This window comes from Atractosteus spatula, chromosome 9 (assembly GCF_055471065.1).
Source record: "Atractosteus spatula isolate fAtrSpa1 chromosome 9, fAtrSpa1.hap1, whole genome shotgun sequence".
Classification (NCBI taxonomy): domain Eukaryota; kingdom Metazoa; phylum Chordata; class Actinopteri; order Semionotiformes; family Lepisosteidae; genus Atractosteus; species Atractosteus spatula.
Genome location: NC_142714.1, coordinates 19,623,650 through 19,643,425, shown reverse-complemented (window position 1 = coordinate 19,643,425; position 19,776 = coordinate 19,623,650). Strand labels below are relative to the sequence as shown.

The 19,776-nt window shown below is 36.4% G+C and overlaps 1 protein-coding gene across 3 annotated transcripts in view; it reads left to right on the top strand.

Annotated features, from left to right (window-relative positions):
• Positions 1 to 19,776, top strand: part of unc79 (unc-79 homolog, NALCN channel complex subunit) — an 81,964-nt gene that overhangs the window by 9,377 nt on the left and 52,811 nt on the right. For all 3 annotated transcript variants that reach the window (XM_088924837.1, XM_088924836.1, XM_088924835.1), the window contains exons 3-12: positions 658 to 962; positions 2,719 to 2,889; positions 4,127 to 4,222; positions 6,101 to 6,156; positions 6,542 to 6,671; positions 8,209 to 8,273; positions 8,777 to 8,865; positions 11,057 to 11,097; positions 12,247 to 12,275; positions 18,850 to 19,079. In XM_088924837.1, the coding sequence (XP_088780963.1) occupies positions 658 to 962; positions 2,719 to 2,889; positions 4,127 to 4,222; positions 6,101 to 6,156; positions 6,542 to 6,671; positions 8,209 to 8,273; positions 8,777 to 8,865; positions 11,057 to 11,097; positions 12,247 to 12,275; positions 18,850 to 19,079 (1,212 nt within the window). The remainder of the gene's footprint in view (positions 1 to 657; positions 963 to 2,718; positions 2,890 to 4,126; positions 4,223 to 6,100; positions 6,157 to 6,541; positions 6,672 to 8,208; positions 8,274 to 8,776; positions 8,866 to 11,056; positions 11,098 to 12,246; positions 12,276 to 18,849; positions 19,080 to 19,776) is intronic.

Genomic DNA, 19,776 nt, shown 5'->3' with positions numbered 1-19,776 from the left:
TATTTCCGAATGATACTCAAACAGTATCATAATTTATGCATACAGACATTATTTTTGATGCAATAAACATGTGTTGCTTCAGGGGGCTTACCTAACTGACACACATGTTTATTTCTTGCTGACGCATGTTTCAGATAGTGCCACCCCTGTAGTTCCCAAACCGATTGGACGCTAACTTGTACACAAAAAGCTGTTAGTTACCGTCAGCTCCTGAGCAATCTGTAACCGATTGGCTTCAATACTAATTTGATCAGCCTGCAGTTCGCTTTAAACTTCAAGCACGGGGCATTGCTCTGTTTGAATGGGAGGGTAACAGCTGCCCTCTGGTGAAGTATGGGGTTGTCACTGAAACATGCCTTTTTTTATAGTTTTGCTCCTTGCCACCAGATAGCGCATGAGATGCAGTGGTCATTGCAAACGTTTTGTAGATGCCTGGCTTTTTAAGCTGAAAAAGGTATAAAAATATTTAGAAAAGGAAAAAAATAAAATCCCCCGCCATGCTGGAATGAGAAAAGCAAGCCAAAGCCAAGTCAAGACACTGCATCCTATGTGAGATTTATCTGGGTTTTTTATTACGTTGTCTGTAGTGTCATTTCAATGTAATGTGCTGTTTCTTTGTGTCTTTGTTGTCTCTTTTTTTCTTTGTCCCCGGAACAGCATTCTATCCCGCACAGGCAAGAAGGAGAACCAGGATGCTTCCAATTTGGCAGTGCCCATGACCATGTGTCTTTTTCCTGTGCCATTCCCACTCACACCATCTCTAAGACCACAAGTCAGTTCCATCAACCCTACAGTTACTCGCTCCCTCCTTTACAGCGTGCTGCGTGAATCCCCGTCTGACCGCGGGCAGCAAAGTCGTGACGCACAGTTGTCAGAGTACCCCTCTCTGGACTATCAGGGGCTCTATGTGACGCTGGTGACCTTGCTTGACCTTGTACCATTGCTCCAGCATGGTCAGCATGGTAAGTTGTTTTTGGATGTCTTCGCTATGCAGCCTGTGATCCTTTTCGAGCTGTCATTTACCTGACTTTTTTGTAGCTGTAGAGTTTGTGTAGGACCTTTAGAAAGTGATTTAGCTAACATTTTCTCAGTGCAAATATTGAGACACCCTTACTTTTAAAAAAAAAATCTAATGTTTTAAGATAGAAGGAACTTTTGGAATAAATCTGCCAAGTGAAAAGGCATAAAAAACACAGTCATCTGGGTGGAAAGTTGAGGTGAAATAAACTTTACTAAAGTAAGGACAAAAATAAATAATTTGGTAGAAAAACAGGCCAACACTAATGCTAAAGACAAGCTATATTAAAACATGGCACATTGCCCAGCATTTTACTTGAACAGTATGTCTTCATCAAAGATTCTAATGTAGTCTGTTTGCTACTGATCAGTTCGTAATAAAGCCACAATACAGCCTTTTCTGATCTATTCTCTTCAACAGAGGTTGTTTTTATGTGTCAAGCAGCTGTTACCAAATGTCTTTCCATTTGTCTTTAGGGGACAAAACAGACTTTATTGGCTTTATCCTGCACTGTTCTTTCAGACAGTACTTGTACTTTGTCCAAGATTCCTATCTATGACATTGTTTTCAGAAGCAATTGAATAGACAATAATCTGAAAGGTTATTTGGAAAAAAAATAGTGAAAATACATTTTTTGTTTGGATATGGATGTTGTCAGATCCAAATGGTTATGAAGTTCATAGTCATAACAATTAGAATTTGGGATTTTTTCCTGTTATAAGACTGAAAATTGAATGTTATTCAAGTCATAAATATTGAGTTTTTTATTTTAGATTCTCAAAACTTAAAATATTTTTGGATGTCCTGCTGCTAATGTTCAATACATGAAGTTAATAAACCCTTAAATGTTAGTCTATAAATGCCTCACTAACTTTAATTTCAGTCACCTTTGTAATTATATTTATTTTTTCTGATCAATTCTGCTTGTAACAATGGTATTGTTTTCAGAAGTTTTAATACTTTAGGTGTTATTTTACCCAGTTCTCAGTAGTATTGAATGAGTTGGCCAAAAGCTTTGTTTCTGTATAATTTTTGTCATTATTTCTGAAACGCTCATAGAAGTTATTTTTTATCTTAATTTTCTTGTTGTGGGTACAGTTATATGCCTGATACATTGAAATGAAATTATTGGTTGTCAATTAATAAATGCTCTACTTAAATAAATCTGCCTTTATACAGTACATGAATGACTTGCCAGCTAAACATAATATGTTTTTTACCAAACCATGAATAGACTTAAACAAACTGATGTAAAAGCTTCTAAAAATAAATTCTCAGTTTGAGGACATTGTACATTTGATGTGAGCCATCAAGCTATTGTAAGCACTTGTATTGTTATTGCAGTGTACTAATTAAAAGCATTGAGGTAATGTGTTTCTTTTAATCCCAAAAAATGAACTCTTACTAAAAAGTTGTGGACTTTTAAAAATACTGTGGACTATTAACACTATAACTCACATCTACCTATCTAACAACTCCCTGTTACAGCAGCATTAGTTGACAGTCCATTTATTCTGAAAAGTCAATTTTGCCAGCCTTTGCCAAAAATAAATCATACATCTGCAAAAAGTTTTGAATGGGGGTTATTGAAATGATGACACACTAACAGTAAAAATGGTTCTTGTTTTTAGCACATTCATGTGAAAACATCTGCACTTGCTTACTTATTTTCTTTCTTCCTTTACTTTCTCCCTCTGCAGATCTCGGACAGTCCATATTTTATACCACAACTTGTCTCCTGCCTTTTCTCAGTGATGATATTCTGAGCACTTTACCTTACACTATGATTTCCACCTTAGCCACGTTCCCTCCATTTCTGCATAAGGACATCATTGAGTACCTCAGCACATCGTTTTTGCCGATGGCCATTTGTAAGTCTAACACTTTGCTTTCTGTTATTAACAAAACCTGTAGGATAGAATTGCCATTTCCAGCAATAGCCAGATGACTCCTTTCTAGTCCATTACAAGTGTAGCAATTAACTCTAGAGACTAGTGCAATCCCACAAAATCAGTAATGAAATAAAATACTTTTTGTTTGTAAATACTTTTGTATTTAATTGGGAGTCTGACCAGCTGGATGAGGTGGAACTCACTTTGATTCAGACTCACTAGTCTCAATAAAATAATTATTTGAGAGGTTTGAATATTATGTAAGGGAGAGCGATACAAAATGTGAAATGACAGGTGGAGTTAAATATTGTCAGCTAGAGTACAAGCTACTTGTGATGTCCTTCTCTTGAACTTTTGTTCAGAATTTCAGTGAAAGGAATGTTGTGTTACTTCCTGATACTTCCTGATCTCTTCCCAATGTTAAATGTTATGGCCTACAACTTTGAACTTCATTCAATTTCTATATTCATTTTAGCACAGAAAAGTACATTAGGAAGAATAAACATGGAGAATAATTTTAATGTAAGCTGAGCGATGTCTTTGATCTTCAAGGAAAGCTTGCATTAAGTGGGTTATTTATGTGGGAAGCTGGTCTTTACCAGGAACAATATACAGTCTGTTGTTTACCCTTAAGTCTTAAGTGAATTAACTTACGTGACTGCAGTCACTTACAGTATCTTTGTTCAGTAAATTTAGCAGTCTGCTATCACCATTATTTTACTTTGTACAACTCCAGACAACTATAAAAATAACAGTAGAACCTGTGATCAGAGGTATATACTCAAAATGTGAATGCGCCGAATCAAACAATCTATGTTTAATTAAAAAGAGAAGCAAACTAGATGTTCCAGGAAGCATAGCAGAGAAGAGAACTAACTTTTCCCCCAAATCGTTTTCTCTAGCTAAATTGTTGATTAAATAATTTATTCCCTATCCAAACATTATTTTTAAAGAGATGAGAGTGATATAGATAATTTGTTTTAATTTGTGAAAAATGTCAAGCTCCATTAAGTTATAATGACTTTTTTATAAAGGAACTATAGAACATCAAACATATTTTCAAATGTCTTTTTCCCACTCTGTTGTAAACTGTTTTTGTGCCCCTGATTAAATGTATTTAGGCTAAAAGTTGTTTTTGTGCAATAAATCTTAAAAATCTATAAATTCTGGATTATTAGCTGAAACATTTTCTCCTTCCTTGCATTTCTTTTGTCAGTGGGCTCCACTAGAAGAGAGGGAGGAGTCCCAGCATATGTTAATCTGTCGGCTTCCTCCATGTTAATGATTGCCATGCAATACACCTCTAACCCTGGTAAGTTGGAAGCAAAGCAGCGCAATGATAATAATAATAATTGTATACACGTATTTAGCGCTTTTCTGGACACTCCAGACATGGATGATGCGAGGGCAGCCATAGTGCACCAGATTGCTCACCACATATCAGCTATCAGTGAGGAGGAGAGCAGAGTAATGAAGCCAATTCATAGATGTGGATTATTAGGAAACCATGATTGGTAAGGGCCAATGGGAAATTTGGCCAGGATGCAGCGGTTACACCCCTACTCTTTTCTAGAAACGCCCTAGGATTTTTAATGACCACAGAGAGTCAGGACCTCGGTTTTATGTCTCATCTGTCACTATCCTGGGGCATTAGGACCCATAGGGATCGCAGGGTGAGCGCCCCCTGCTGGCCCCACTAACACCTTTCCTGGCAGCAACCTTACTTTTTCCTAGGAGGTCTCCCATCCAGGTACTGACCAGGCTCACACATGCTTAGCTTTAGTGGGTTGCCAGTTGTGAGTTGAAGAGTGATATGGCTGCTGGCCATATCATGCACAAGGCACTACATTTAAGGTTGGCTGTTGTGTTAAACAATATCTTCTTGTACTCTAAGATTAAGTATATTACACTGTGGAGCCTATCATAGCAATTGTGTAACTCTGGATGTTGCCTAATAATATCAATCAGAAAAGGTAGATAATTTCACAAATGTGAAAAATACATGGCACTGAGCCATTACTATATGACATCAGTGTTAGAGATAATACGTTGTTGCTATTATGGTGATGTGAAATTCAAATTCGTATACGGGGGTCATACTTGGATGTTTTTCAAGAAGCAAGTTCTCCAGAAGCATATTGTGAAGGCACAGAAGGTTTAGACAAGATGACAGACCTTGTCTGGACAACATACTGTCCCTCAGAAGGTTGTGGGAATGAGCTGATGCCCTCAGTCATTTGACCAGTTGCTGGAAGACAGTTGGTCAGGTGACAATTTAAAAATCAGAGAGCAGAGACTTTTTGGTTGGTTTGCCATCGAGACAGAGGGTAGATCCTCTGTGTGTGACTTCACCAGAAGGAGAAGGAGTGGACTGACCAAGAAACTAGAAAACCTGTGAGGGGATGAGTTTTGGAAAATCTAGATGGTTCTATATCTTATCCACACAAAAGAAACTGTGGTTCAGCACACTTCGAATTTCCTTAGGCTTAGTTAACTGATCCTAGAACTGTACAGCTACATACTGTAGCATGTTGAACAAACATAAGTGGCATTGTTATAGTATTGTTTATATTTTTATTGCAATGTAAATGAGAAAATAGTTAGTCATTTTTTGTCTTGTCTGTGGTTTGGTGATAATCTAACCTTCGAAGGGAATAACAACACCCAAGAATAAAATGTATTCAGTAATTTAATTTTAATCATAATTTTAAGTTTAATCATAGTTATATATGACTTAATCTGTTTGACTGAGAGCTAACATCCTGGCCAGAGGACAAGGAGGCGGGCACTCCATGCAGAGTGAGGAGTGAACTAAATATCATTTATTTAAAATTTAGTAAATCATGGAATGATTAAGAGTTATAGACGCTGAGGTGAAACTGAACTGGGCTCAAACTTTTGTTGTAAACTCTTTTAAAAATGGTTAACTCCAGTATCTGAGATTCAATAGCTCTCATTAATTCTGATTTTGAAAACAATTTGGAAATAATTATGTGGATAGAAAGTGAAATCATCTATTTCTTAATCAAGTATCTGAAAGTATAGGTTGGATTCAGTATTATATAGTATGAAAGATAATCTGATCTAAGACAAAATCATGATTTTTGCTGTTGAATGAAGAATAGTTTTATGAGACTAATTCATATATCAGTTTTGCCTTTAATTCCCAATCATGTGTTTTTTTTCTCAGTGTACCACTGTCAACTACTAGAATGCCTTATGAAGTATAAGCAGGAAGTGTGGAAGGTGAGGCACACAAGATGACTTTTTTTCATGCTGAATTTAGCGGCATACTTCACTGGTTGCATTTGAAAGAAATACATGATATTGTTGCAGTATGCAAGGATTTTAGCATACAGTAGTACAAAGCTGTAAGAAAAAATAACAAGGACTGCTGGTAAATGATTAACTGTTAAATGAAAAAATGCAAATTTGGATTTCCAGAAGCTCCACTCTGCATGCAAAAGGAGAAGTTTTTGTAGTACATTAGTCTTTCAATAAGAAGGTAACCAACAAGTATAAAAAATGATTATGTTTGTGGTGATAACAGGATTATAGTGTATGATGAGTTTGTTCCAGTATTTTGTAAATAACATCCATACTCATCAGACCCTCCTATTGTATTTTGTAGGATTTGCTGTATGTTATATCCTATGGGCCTTCTCAGGTCAAGCCTCCAGCAGTGCAAATGCTTTTCCATTATTGGCCAAACCTGAAGCCGCCTGGAGCAATCAGTGAGTACAGAGGACTGCAGTACACAGGTAGGTTTATGAGCAAGGGTGCAGTGATATCAGGATATAATGCATGGGAAAGAGAGTCAAAGTGAATGGTAATCATAGTAAGAAATATCTGGTGAGATACAGTACAAGTAACAACACATTGTATGTAATAATGAATAATAATAACAACCTTACACTCATATAGTGCTTTTCTGGACACTCCACTCAAAGTGCTTTGTAGGTAATGGGGACTTCTCCTCTTCTACCAGCAATGTGAAGCACCCACCTGGATCACCAAAGTGTTTCAGCATGCTTACCACACATCAGCTATCAGTGAGGAGGAGAACAGAGTAATGAAGCCAATTCATAGATGGGGATTATTGGGAGGCCATGATTGGTAAAGAACAGGGGGAACTTATCTGTCTTCTAGCTCCTTTTATTTTTTTGTTATATCCTAGCTCTTGCTAGGATATAACAAAAAAAAAATTCAGCTCTGAACTGATCTGATTAATCTGACCTCTTTCAACAATTTCAGTTTAACAATTGCATTTTATGGGTTAGCTTAGATTTGTAACTTTACAACAGCTGAAATGATGACAATCTATTGAATATATTGATTCTATTGGAGCTTATTTTTAGTGCAATATTTTAGGAACTGAGAGCTCAGCCCTGAGGGAAACCTGTAGAAACTAGAAGCTGTGGCTTAATATTAAGGATTAACGAGGAAAACCCAATAAGGAAGAAACTGTATTTGGAAAATAACATTATCAGTTAATCAGTTTTTAGAGTTCTAAAAGAATACAATGCAATCAGTATTAGAACAATTACTGCCATTTATAAAGACCCAAAAAGTATTAATATGTTTTACATTTCATGTGAAATCCACTAAGTCTGTACCACATTCAACCTCATACAGTGTGCACCACAGTACATCTCTGCCTGTGTAGTTAATATCAATGCTTCTGCATTTTATGCAAGGGGAATCTTAAAGATAGCACATACCTGTATACCTGTGCTCCATTTTGTGGTCTGTTGCATTTCAGTATAATTAGGAAATAATGCATCTATTTACTGCATATGGCTATACAGTACATCCAGTTTATTTTACTTGATTTTAGGGACAAATAATGTTGTATGCAAATTGTGATGCAGTACGTTATTGATATGTTATTGATAACTACACATTCAGTAATATTAAGAACTACTACCTCATGTGTTAAGCCATTGTCAATGTGCACAAAAACCGCTTGAACAGGATGTGGCATGCATTTTAAACAGTCCTGTAAGCAACCAGAGCACCACCAAAAATAGGGATTGAGATCTGATTTTTGGAATCCAAGACATGTTTTCAATGGAAAACGAAAAAGAACAATCAATTATCCTTTGATCTCTGTGTGAAGATGACTCTTTTTGAAATGTACCACAAATCATAGTTCTGAAATGTCTAATAGATCAATGAATGTTTATCTCTGAAATGGTTGAATGATACTAAAATGAATGAAAAAACAGCTTGTATTGTCAACTTAGTGCACATGACGAACACTCATATCTGTTTCACCTTGCCTACTATTGTGTGTAGCTTGGAATCCCATTCACTGCCAACACATTGAATGCCACAATGCAATCAACAAGCCTGCTGTTAAGGTATGCATTACTTCTCATTTTAGCTTTCTGTTTTAACACCACATCTGTGAAATTTGTGCTAAGCTTAATTTCCAACCTGGCATAATTTCTAGAGACAGCTTGGATCTTGCATCACAACAGTGTGGTTTAGGTCCTTTTTACTGGGCTCCTATAGCAAGCAGACTGTACTGCACAGGAGGTGACAATGACAAATTAAGCTTTTTGTATTTAAAGTGTGCTGGTAGTTGAGTTCTGAATGAATGGCAATCAGCCAATACATTATACTGTCTGATGTTCATGATCTTCGTGTGATCTGACACACTTACACTCATTAAAACTACAGTATATTGCAGTTGCTTGATACTATACCTCTGTGCATCAGAAGAGACAGGGAGCTGAAGCATTTTGAAATTGTCCTGGAACATGATCTTGTGTATCATGAACAGGTTTGTGCGAAGCCTGTCAATTCAGCTTGGTATGTACTTAATTGCTTGCTGACTTTTCCTCTGCTTCATTGGTTCCAGATGTGCATAGATCCCACACTTTCTGTGGCTTTAGGAGATAAACCCCCTCCACTGTACATATGTGAAGAATGCAGCCAGAGAATTGCAGGGTAAGTCTTTTAATAGCAAAATTCATACTGTGGTGCCAATCCCACCCTTAGGCCTTATCTCTTAAAAATGACATTGATTTTTTTTTACAATATGTGTTGTACCTGCTGGTTGTTAGTCACTTTGCTTTACTGCTGTGACTCTCTTATCAAGAAGAAGACCACGCATGCTTACCAAAGAACCATGCAGTTGTGCAGTATATGTCTTGTGACATGGTTTCATGATGCTGCCATTCTAGAAGCACCCAGTTGTGATAGCAACCATAACTGATGCAGAGAAGTGACTCATCATATAGCCCCTCCAAATCTGACAGTCCTGACAAGTGGGTCATTAAGGCTGAGAGATTCCTGATGGCCAGTAACACTGCTTGAGTCTAGTTATGCTGGATTATTGAAGTCTGAATATCCTAGGAACTTCATGTTGAGGTATTCTTCCCAGAGAATTCTGCTTCTACCACTGTAACAAAAATCAGCAAACCTGTGTGGCTTTTATGTGTGCACAAATTACAGTAAGTTTTCTCCCAAACGTAAATTGATTGACACACGTTGTCACGATCGTCATCCCTCCCCTAGAAAGTGCTCCGTCCCCTTTTTTGTATTTTAGTTTCATTATTACGTTCACCTGCCCCTTGTTCCGTGTGTATTATTTAAACCCCATGCCTCCGAAGCTCTGGGCTCAGTATTGGAAGATGGATGCCACAAGGCTTGCCTATTTCCTGGGCTCTTGGGTAGCCCAAGGGCTGGTCTTATTCCCTGGCTTCCTGACCATCTGGGCTTGGAGCACCTGGATCTGTTATGATTTTAACTTCCTAGTTCCTGATTCCTTGTCCCCGTTCCTGTCTTTGGATGGATCTCCTTCTATGGACTTTTGGACTGCTTCCTGGTTTCCCCTTTCGGATTGGTTTGGACTTGTTCGCCTGTGCCACGCCCCCTGAGCACCGGAACACTGCCGTCACGCCCCCCTGTCAGTTATCCTGTCCTGATCCTGTTGTGTTTCCCTGTTGCCCTTCTCCAGTCTCTTCCAGATTTTACTGTCTGCATAGGGTCCTAAATACACACTACATGGGACTGTGAACCAGCTCCCATTAAACATGTACTATGACACCTCCTGTCATTCCATATTTGAAATAAGAAGCATTTCCAAAAGTAGCTTGCTGCTATCTGTTCTTGAGATAAACCATAATATCACACTAAAACATGTTAATAATGGTTGAAAATAAGTTTTTCAGTATATGAATATTTTTTTTAATTCATATACTAAAATTCATATACCTGTACTAATATTACAAGACAAAAATATTTTGAAAGTGTTTTCTGGCATACAACATACAGTACAGTATCTGCTGAGGTATACCAGGTTCTGAATTCTTAAAATAAAAATTTCAGTAAAGAATAGGTTCAACAAAAGACATAACGTTACTACAGTTTGATGAGTGGATCAGAATCCAAAGGGTCAGGCAGATACTGTACAGGTGGAATGCTGCTTTAGCACAGGCAACAGGATTGTGAGAGAAGCACTCAGGGAATCTCAAGGAAAGGACCCAAATGACAGAGTGCCAGACAGAGGACTGGACAGGGATTAAAGTATCTGGCTGTGATGAGGTAATTAGTTTGTTAAGTGGGAGCAGGCAGGACAGACATCTGACCTGAACATGTTCTCACGGCACCAGGAGGTATTTGAGTCCACTGACTAGCTGCAGTGGTAACTAGGGGCTTGTACTCACCCTGGTGTTATGCCTACAGGGATTACTTTCTGTACAGTATTCTAAAAATGCTGTATTATTAATCTGTTGTGTGATTGGGTTGTAATCCAGGATGAATATATATATTATTTTGCAAGTTCACAAAATAGGACACCATAGGAAGGGTCTGAATAATTTTACAAGGCCAATACTGTATATTGAAAATGTACCTCCAAATTCTCTGCATAATACTTTTAAATTTGTTTTTTTAAAGCAATTGCGGTTAAATGGTTGTAATGGTTATTTCTTGACACTTTTGTAGTTGTATTTGTAGTTCATGGTGATTTATTTGATCTATTCTGAAACCTGCTCAGTTTAACTGGCAGTGCTATTAGTTAAAGACATATTTTCCCAATGAATCACCTTAAAAATTAGATGTAAATTAAGAAGCTACTTATATTGTCTTCATTCATTTTTTGTGTTATTTCTGTACTCATTTTTTATTTTTCCAGGGACCATGCAGAATGGCTCATTGATGTTCTCTTGCCACAAGGTGAGTTGTACATTTGAAATTGGGGCACCTCTTTTTCAGCCTCAAGCAGAGCTTAGATTCTCATGTTGTTTCACTTAGAGATGACAGAAGATGGGACCTGATGCCCTATTTATAGAGAATAGGAATCCATTTAAGAAGAGCAGAAAAAAGAACACATTGCTTTTGGAGCACAGGCCCCCAAGTGTATTTATATACAGAATAAGGAATAAATAAAGGTTAATTATTTGATGAAAAGCTGAATTTCAGCTGTGGAACCTGTTCAGTGTAAAATTAGAGGGTTCCCCACTCATATATAATATAATTATTATATATAATATATATATAATACATATCTATATAATATGTTGTATATGCTGCATATATATTCAGAACATCAATGTCTATTTGTCTCTGTCTCTATGTTTTTAATACAGTGGTGTCAGTATATACAAAATTCAAATTTAAAGCCCATTATGTCAGACCTAACATTAAAGAACATTAATGTTTTTAGTTTTTCATTATTTGTGACACAGACATGTAAAGACAACAGGCAATGAAGACAGACCCAGGAGGGCAGGATAGCAGCTCTGGACATTGCACAAACTGCTCACTGTCCATCATAATTCATTCCCCAAATCCATTGCCTAATGGGTGGGTGGGCAACCACTGGGCCTGGAACCCTGGGAGGTTTATTTTCTCCCACTGGGAGTTTTTATTTTCTTCTCCTTAGTGCCCAATAGTCTATTATACAGTATATTGTTTTATTGTTAGCAGCTATAGAAATCTGCACAGTTCTCTGTTCCAAAGTGTTTTGAAGCATAGTAAATAAAATGACTGACTGTAGGTTCACATGAAATTGATCTAAATTCATGTCACATGCACTCATCATAATTCTAATAAGTGGAGTAGTACAGTGGCTATCAAAAGTATTTACCACCCTTAGACTTATTGTGTTATAAAATTGATTCATAATATAATTAATAGTTTTCTGCCTTTAATTGACATTCTATAATGTCAAATTAAATTCAGAATAAGCGGTTGAGGAGAGCTTGTCTTCTACCAGGGAAGGGCACCTTTCACAACCCAAACTTTTACAGCTGTATAGCGAGGTCCACTCCAGACATAATTCTACTTGTCTATGTTGAAATTCTATGTACCTTGCCCCTACAGCTGAAATATCGGCTATTTGTCAGAAGAAGGTAAGAACTGAACTGTGTTTGTGGTGGGGGGGGAGTCTGCAATTGTATTTGTGTGTGGGTGTGTGCTTGAAAGGTTGGAGTCTCATGGTTGTTTTTTCTGGTCCTTTCATGTCAGATCATGTCCATTGTAATGTATCTCATTTGCAGTCATCAGAGGCAATGTGGACACGCAGTGTAATCAGGGAAGTGCGGATTCAGCAGGAAGGAGCCACAATTTTTGAGAGGATGGTTGAATTAAAGCTGATTCTACTCACCACAGTCAAGATTATTACAGGCGTAATGAAAACAAATTACACCCCAATTTACAGGTGCTTCTAAATTTAGTTGGCCTACTCAAAGTATTATGAAAACTGCACCACAGAGCAGTGAAAAGCTCCCGGACAGCAGCGTAAGCCAGATGGCACTAGCATCACCAGTGACCAGCAGAGAATGCATGATATTGTACATGTTTCTAACTTAGATTTCCAGTGCCGGAGAGCACAGGAATCCATAATCGACAGGTTATCGATTTTTCATTTATAAATCAATTTGTAAAAGAGCTTGAACAATTAATGTGTGGTCAGGTAAGCAGGAATGCTAATAGTGAATCAAGAAATTTAGATATGATTTAAAGCAAAAAGGCCTGAAGGACATTGATGTCCTGAATGTAGCAAATTGCTTGCTAAAGTGATCAATAGCTTACAGTTTTAGATCTTTAGAAACAGGCCATTCAGGATGACCAAAACATACTGAATGGGAACTCCCTAGTACCAGGTTTTGGACAACCCTGACTTATGGTAAAAAGTGATGTTAGTACACTTAGGTTTGTATTGCCATAGTATGTAGGAACATGCTCACATTTACATACAAAAGTCATTGCTCTATGGAGCACATTTCACATGCTAGTTGTCTGAATAATGCCAAGACTAAAAAAATGTGTGTACCTCACACATAAAAATTAAAATCTAAGACTAGGATTCCATGCCCTTGCCTTTGGGGTCCTAGCCTCGCTTCTCTTGCGGCTGCATGTAAGAACTGAAGGGTATTGAAAGGTATGTTTATTCAGCTAGATTCAGTTAAAGGGGTGTAACAAGAACTGTTACGAAAGTCACTGGGACCTCGCGAAATTCTTATGTAATAATATATGAAATATAGAAAACTGTGATGTAGCGTCAATTAAAGTTTTAAACTTTACAAAGGATCCCAAATCACCTGTCACAATAGTTATTAGAGAAGTCAGAAGCTTGTTTTTCTGCCATACTGTACATCACACTACAGTGAAAAAGCATTGATGTTTAAAATAAAAAAGAAAGACCTATTGAGTAAGCTCTGCTTGCACACTCTGAAATCTAAACCTCTTTCTGCTGAATTCGCCTACCTGTTACTAGGCAACGCTTGATGTGTAGTTGACTTAGAGCCTTCAAAGCTACCATACTCAGCTTGTTGTTGTCTCTTGGCCTGTCTCTGTCTACAGTATGTCAGTTTTACAGTGCCCTCCAAAAGTATTGTCACTGCAAAAGTCAAAACTGCAATTTGTTATTAGTCAAGTAAATTGTACTCATGATCTTGAGTTTTATATCCATGGCAAGTATAATATAATACATTTTTTATATATAATATCTAATATATTATGCTTCATAATTTGAAACAGAAAAGATTTGGAACAGATGAGAATAAGATAAACCTTTCCCAAAGTGACAGAAAGCATAAAGTGTGGAGAAAGAAAGGACCTATATATGTATATATGCTCCAAAGCATACCACCTCATTAAGGAAGCATGGTGGAGATAATGTCATGTCCTGAACATGCATGGTCACCTCTGGAAGTGTCACACGATGATGTAATTAATGAAGGTGGCCGCAGAATTCTGAAGGCTATAGAAACAAAAGGATTTTTTTTTGCTTATGTGTGGAAGAAAATGCTTCTATTGGCTGCAGCTTCAGCTTGCAGCTTGACACTGACCCAAAAATATGGTCAAAGCAACCAAGGAGATCTTCAGGAGCAAAATCTTGGACCCACTAGGTCAGTCTCCAAATTTCATTGCACTTAAATATGTATTTCACATGCTGAAGAAATAAAAATAAAGTCAGAACACCCCATGAACAGGCAAGAACACTGGCTGCAGCAAAGGCTTGGCAAAGCATCTTATATGATTGCACAACCAATTTTCTAGGATCAGTGACACAGTTATTGCCTTAACATGATATACAACAAATACTTTCTTTTATGCTCTGAAGAGTACAGTACTTAAGTAAGTGATTGTGTTCCAATACAGGTCAGATCAAACCAAAGGTTGTACACAAAAAATGTTTTTCAAGATTATGCATGAAAAAATCTAAATTAGATTTTGTACTTATCATTCATATTCATCTCATGATCATAAATATAAATTGCTTGACTATGAAAAAATAAGTTTGGAGGGGACTGTAGCTTTGTGATGGTATTTGCATATCATATACAGTATTTAACTCATCTATGTATTTCTCATTATATGACCTATAATGTCCTGCTCTTGTAATTTCATACAGTGTGATGAATATGATTTCTGTGTAGTTATTACTCTCTGCATCCACAGACACAGGAGCTTTATGGCTGTCAGTGCATAGACCCTCACTGGAGTGCTGGCTGGTGATTAATTTAGTGGTCTTTGCTCCCTTGTTGTTGTATGGAGGTACATTGTAGGTCTGTCAATTACACACAATTTAAAAAGAATTTCATAGTTCATGTAGTTCACTGTGGTGGTTGATCATTGCCAAAGGCAACTGTGCTATAAACTGATACAGAGCTAAAGAAGTGACATTAAAAAGCAGTTATAGTAAATCACCAATCAGCCTAATTTTTATTAGAAGTAAAAATTAGACATTTGAGGCTCAGTAGTGGCGTGGCACAATTCATGTTCTTATTTACATTCTGCCACTCTTTATTTTATCCCACATGGTAAAAGTAAAAGTTTCAGGCCATAAAATCAGTATAGCGTTTAAAACCTACAAAATAATATATGTTATATTAATGGTAATATGTTAATCAAATGTGACATATAAAAGAATTTATTGTTATATTATTACAAAACAAGAATATGGAAAATCAGTATTTTACCTCTTGCAGACTAGTGTTGTACTGTACTTCATGAATAGTGTTCATAGTGTTTCATGCTGTAATTAATAATGCTGTACAGATGTGCTGAAACTACAATTATTCTGAAAACTTTTTACTGTTCTGGAGCTAGTCAAATATGACAATTAAGCAAAAAAACTTTTGAAATCCTTAAGATAAAATATAATCTAAAATATAAAATACAATATAATATATAATGAACCAATTATATATAATGTCTTCATTTTGACTTTTTAGGAAATGAAAATGCATAATTTATTTCTCACTATAAGAAAATGTAAATTGAACAAAAGTAAATAAATTGGTATTCATTTTTGGAAAACGCAAGCAAGCTATCTGATATGACCTGAAGTCAGCATAAAGCACCTTGTGTTAAAACATTGTTACACATAAATATGAAATAATAGATTGGTGTCAGCATTTTGAAAAATGTAAATTTACTGATTTACCATGGTCAGTAAAATGATGGTAATGAAATAACAGTTATTGTAAATAAACATATACCCAAATATATTCTAAGAAAAAGGGAACAGAATTAATAAGCTTTTCAATTAAAGAAAAAAAATATAATTGTGTATAGCCTAATTCTAAATATGTTCTCACTACAGTGCACACTAATCTCAAGTACTATTTATTTAATTGTAGTATGCAATAAATGCTTTAGTACGACCTAATAGGAATGTATTTAACAGTCCCATGTCACTCCTTTTAACTAGTGTATCAACTTAAAGACGTTAATTGAATCCATCCCAAAGCAACAAACTGCAACAGCCTGCTCTAATAACTCGTTAAAGGTTCTTAACAAGCGATGTATATTGGTCTCCTGAGCAAGAGCAAGGTCTGCTCTTTCTAAATGGAATTTTCTAAGCACTTTAACCAGAGGAAAGAAATTACCTTACAGTAAATATGTTGTTGCTGTGGTCATAAGGAAGATGCAAGATCAATCATTTCAGTATGACATTTTCCCTTGTGTTCTTATACCCAGCCAAGTTATTAAAATAGATACCTTGTCTTCTTGCAAGAAGTGGCTAGAGGAGATCTTCAAGCCAGCTAATTGTTAGCAGTCAAACAAACTGAAGGGGCCAAATTGCCTCTCCTGGTGTGCTGACTTTTATATGTCCTTGACTGCAACAAAATATCTATTTGCTTTTAATTGATTTTAAAATAAGCAGATTTTTTTTCCACACTAAACCAACAAGATTCAGATTTTTCAGAATTTCTGTGATGAAAAGGCCATCCTAATTATAATTTATGAAACCTCTAGTTTTAATATTAAAATCTCACAAATGTGGTGGTAACTGCATAATTGCTTGGTAGTAAAATGGGACATTACTTTTTTCTTTTAAAATAAGTTAAGTAACACGAAGCTGAGAAAGATCAAGAAGGTGCAAAAACCATTCAGCTGCTCCTGCTCAAGCCTAAACCTAATGATCCAAGAATTCCATCACACCAAGGGAGTGTGCTCACGATCTCTACTCCCTCTGGGAAAACAAAAATTTATCTTTTTCTTTTGGACATTCTTTTAATTTCCATGTGTGCCCTTTGGTCTTTGAATCATTACTGATTTTGAAAATGTCCCCTGCGTTGACTTTGTAAAAGCCTCTCAAGAATCTGAAAATTGTGATCTTTTCTGAGCAGGCTAAAAAGATTTAGTTTCCTTAATCTTTTAATAGGGTGGGCTTTAGTCTAAAAGACCTTACAGGATACCTTCTGAAGATGAAGAAAAGGTTCATAAGGGAGCTGTGATGGCCACACTACTTTCAGGAATCGAACAAAGTTTTTCTCTATTTTGTCTCAGTTCTGCCGGGCTTCATTTCTGCACTGACATAATGATACAAGTATGTAAAGAGACAAATGGTACTGAAGAGTGTTCAGGACAAGAAACAGGAGATTCTTTTTTTTCACAGAGTTCTGGAATAACTCCTTGGACTTGATGTTGAAGCCAACATTGTAGGATTCCTTTAAAAACAGCTCCATTGAATTCTTGAATCATTAAACATGTAGTTACTTTTATTCACCTCTATTGTCTTGTATCCTTGTTTCCTATTTTCTTATGCCCTTAAGAATCTAGCAGTTTTTTTTGGCAGGAATCATGCAAGGTTTATGTAGGAAACCAAACATCAACATGACTTCCTCTTAAATGCATAAAAAAAGCTTTTCTAAGCTGAGCATTTGAGGAAAAATTATGTGTTGATCTGATGAGCTGTTGTTAATGTCATTGGCAACAAAATGATAATGTGATGACCATAATGCGTTGTCTAAATGGTCCAGGCTTTCAAAGCCTAAAGAGATTAAATATGTGCCCATGTCTATTGGTTTTATTTTTAGAGAATGTCGTTTCGACTGAGGATTGTTCTGCACTTTCATAACAATGCCCACTGTACTAGAGCTAATAGTCACAGGCCATCAGTGATTAAGTGATCATATGAAAATTGCTTGCTCTGGGGCATTATCAGTGAGGTCCTTTATTTTAGAATGTATTATTTTTAAATGTGAAGTTTGAAATTGTTACTGTTTTTTAAATTTGTTTCACAAGATTTTTAAGCTACATTCTGAGCTATGATTTTTTATTTTTTTACCTCCAAGAAATAGTTGATAGCAAATTTAATATTGAAAGCAATTTCCCACCTGATGAGCTACAAAAGTAGATAACTGCACTTTAACTGGCAGTAGATATGGGAACTCCTGGTATATTTCCAGGAGAGCTGACCTGCAATATACACTGTATGTCAATGAAATCATAAGAACAAAGGGGAAAAAAATAAAACTATGATCTAATGAAATAAGTGAGCTTAGAAAATAATATATATAATATTGTGTTTTGATTATTTTACATTTCATTTTAAATTTAAAAGTATTTTTTTTCCTTAGATACGGGAAGATTTTAAAAAATAAAATGACTCAATAATATTTATTAAACTAAGTTGATAAAAAGAGATAAATTCATTTTCAGTCACAAATGTAAGTTTGCAATTAAAAGTCTTGTTTTTTGCTCATGAAAAACAGAATTACATTTATTATTTTTTTTTAATATTTGACTCATTATTTACCCAATTTTAAAGTATAACAAAGATTATTTCAGACATGAATGAAAACCATATCCCTGACTGAAACATGCACATACTGCATATGGTACACAATGCATTCCTTATATTTTTATAAAGTCTTTTTAATTTTTGAATGGCGTAAATCATAAGGGTATGACAAATAAGCTGTACACGAAACCTAAACCTGTTGCAATACTTGGTTCAAATAACATTTCCATGTTAAAATCCCTTGGCACTTTATATTTTTGTACTTTGTTGATTAGCATTGTTATTACTACAGTAATACTAAAGCTTTCATTTCTTTGAATTTCATCAGAAAACATTGGAGTAAGGCTTGCTCTTAATGCACAGTTCAGTAAATCTGTTCAATTATTTCAGTCTCCTTGAAAATCCAGATCATGGTGTCTCTGTATCACTCTTGTTCCCCTCAACAGAACTGCAGCTCACACGTCAGAAGGGCAGTCGTCACCTGCTTCTCAGCCGGCTGCTGCGGGCGCCATGGCAACAGACCTGTCCGCTACTGCAAGCGTTGCCATGTCAACCACCACAGCAGCGAAGTGGGAGCCTCGGCGGAGACCCACCTCTACCAGACATCCCCTCCCCCCATCAATACCCGCGAGTGTGGAGCGGAGGAGCTGGTGTGCACTGTGGAAGCAGTCATCAGGTAGGGGCGAGATGTGAATCGACAAAGATCCCCTCTCTGAGCAGAGTTAGAGCCAGCAGCTGTGTATCTTCAAGCCCGTTATCAGGGCAGCCATATTGCAGTTCCCATTAACCCCCAGTACTGCCTTCCTAATTCTTTAGTTCACTTGGTGTGCTCATAAACCTGAGGTAGCTGTATTTGCAGGAACAGTCTATTTTTTGTATGATTTGTTTAAAGAAAAATAAAACCAGCATAAAGCAGACTGATATTTTCATCATATTCACAGTGACGCGCCTACAGTAGATGGTGAAGTCACATCTACCGTAAGTCTGATGACAGCCTCTCTGAAGTCATTTACTTAAAAAAGACAATAACTGATATAACCACATCACATTTTAATAATTTCCAGTGCTCCGGTCAAGGCTTCAGTGTAAAAGAAGATTGTAATACATGTTTTATTTTTGACATGTATGTTTTCAAGTTTTTTAACCATGTACAGTAGATTTTTTAGATTAATGAATTATAATAATATTACAACTCCCAATGCACTCTGTAGAGTATGCTGTATTACACATTTTTGTAGGAATGTTTCCTACAGGTTTCAGTTTCTGCTGCGTGTCATCTTCAAGACTAGTTGAGAGGGCAGTACAGTATGCCTTCCAGCAGCCAGATCCTGAATCTACAGCATTGGTGTACTTTTTCTAGTTCTATTTGCCTC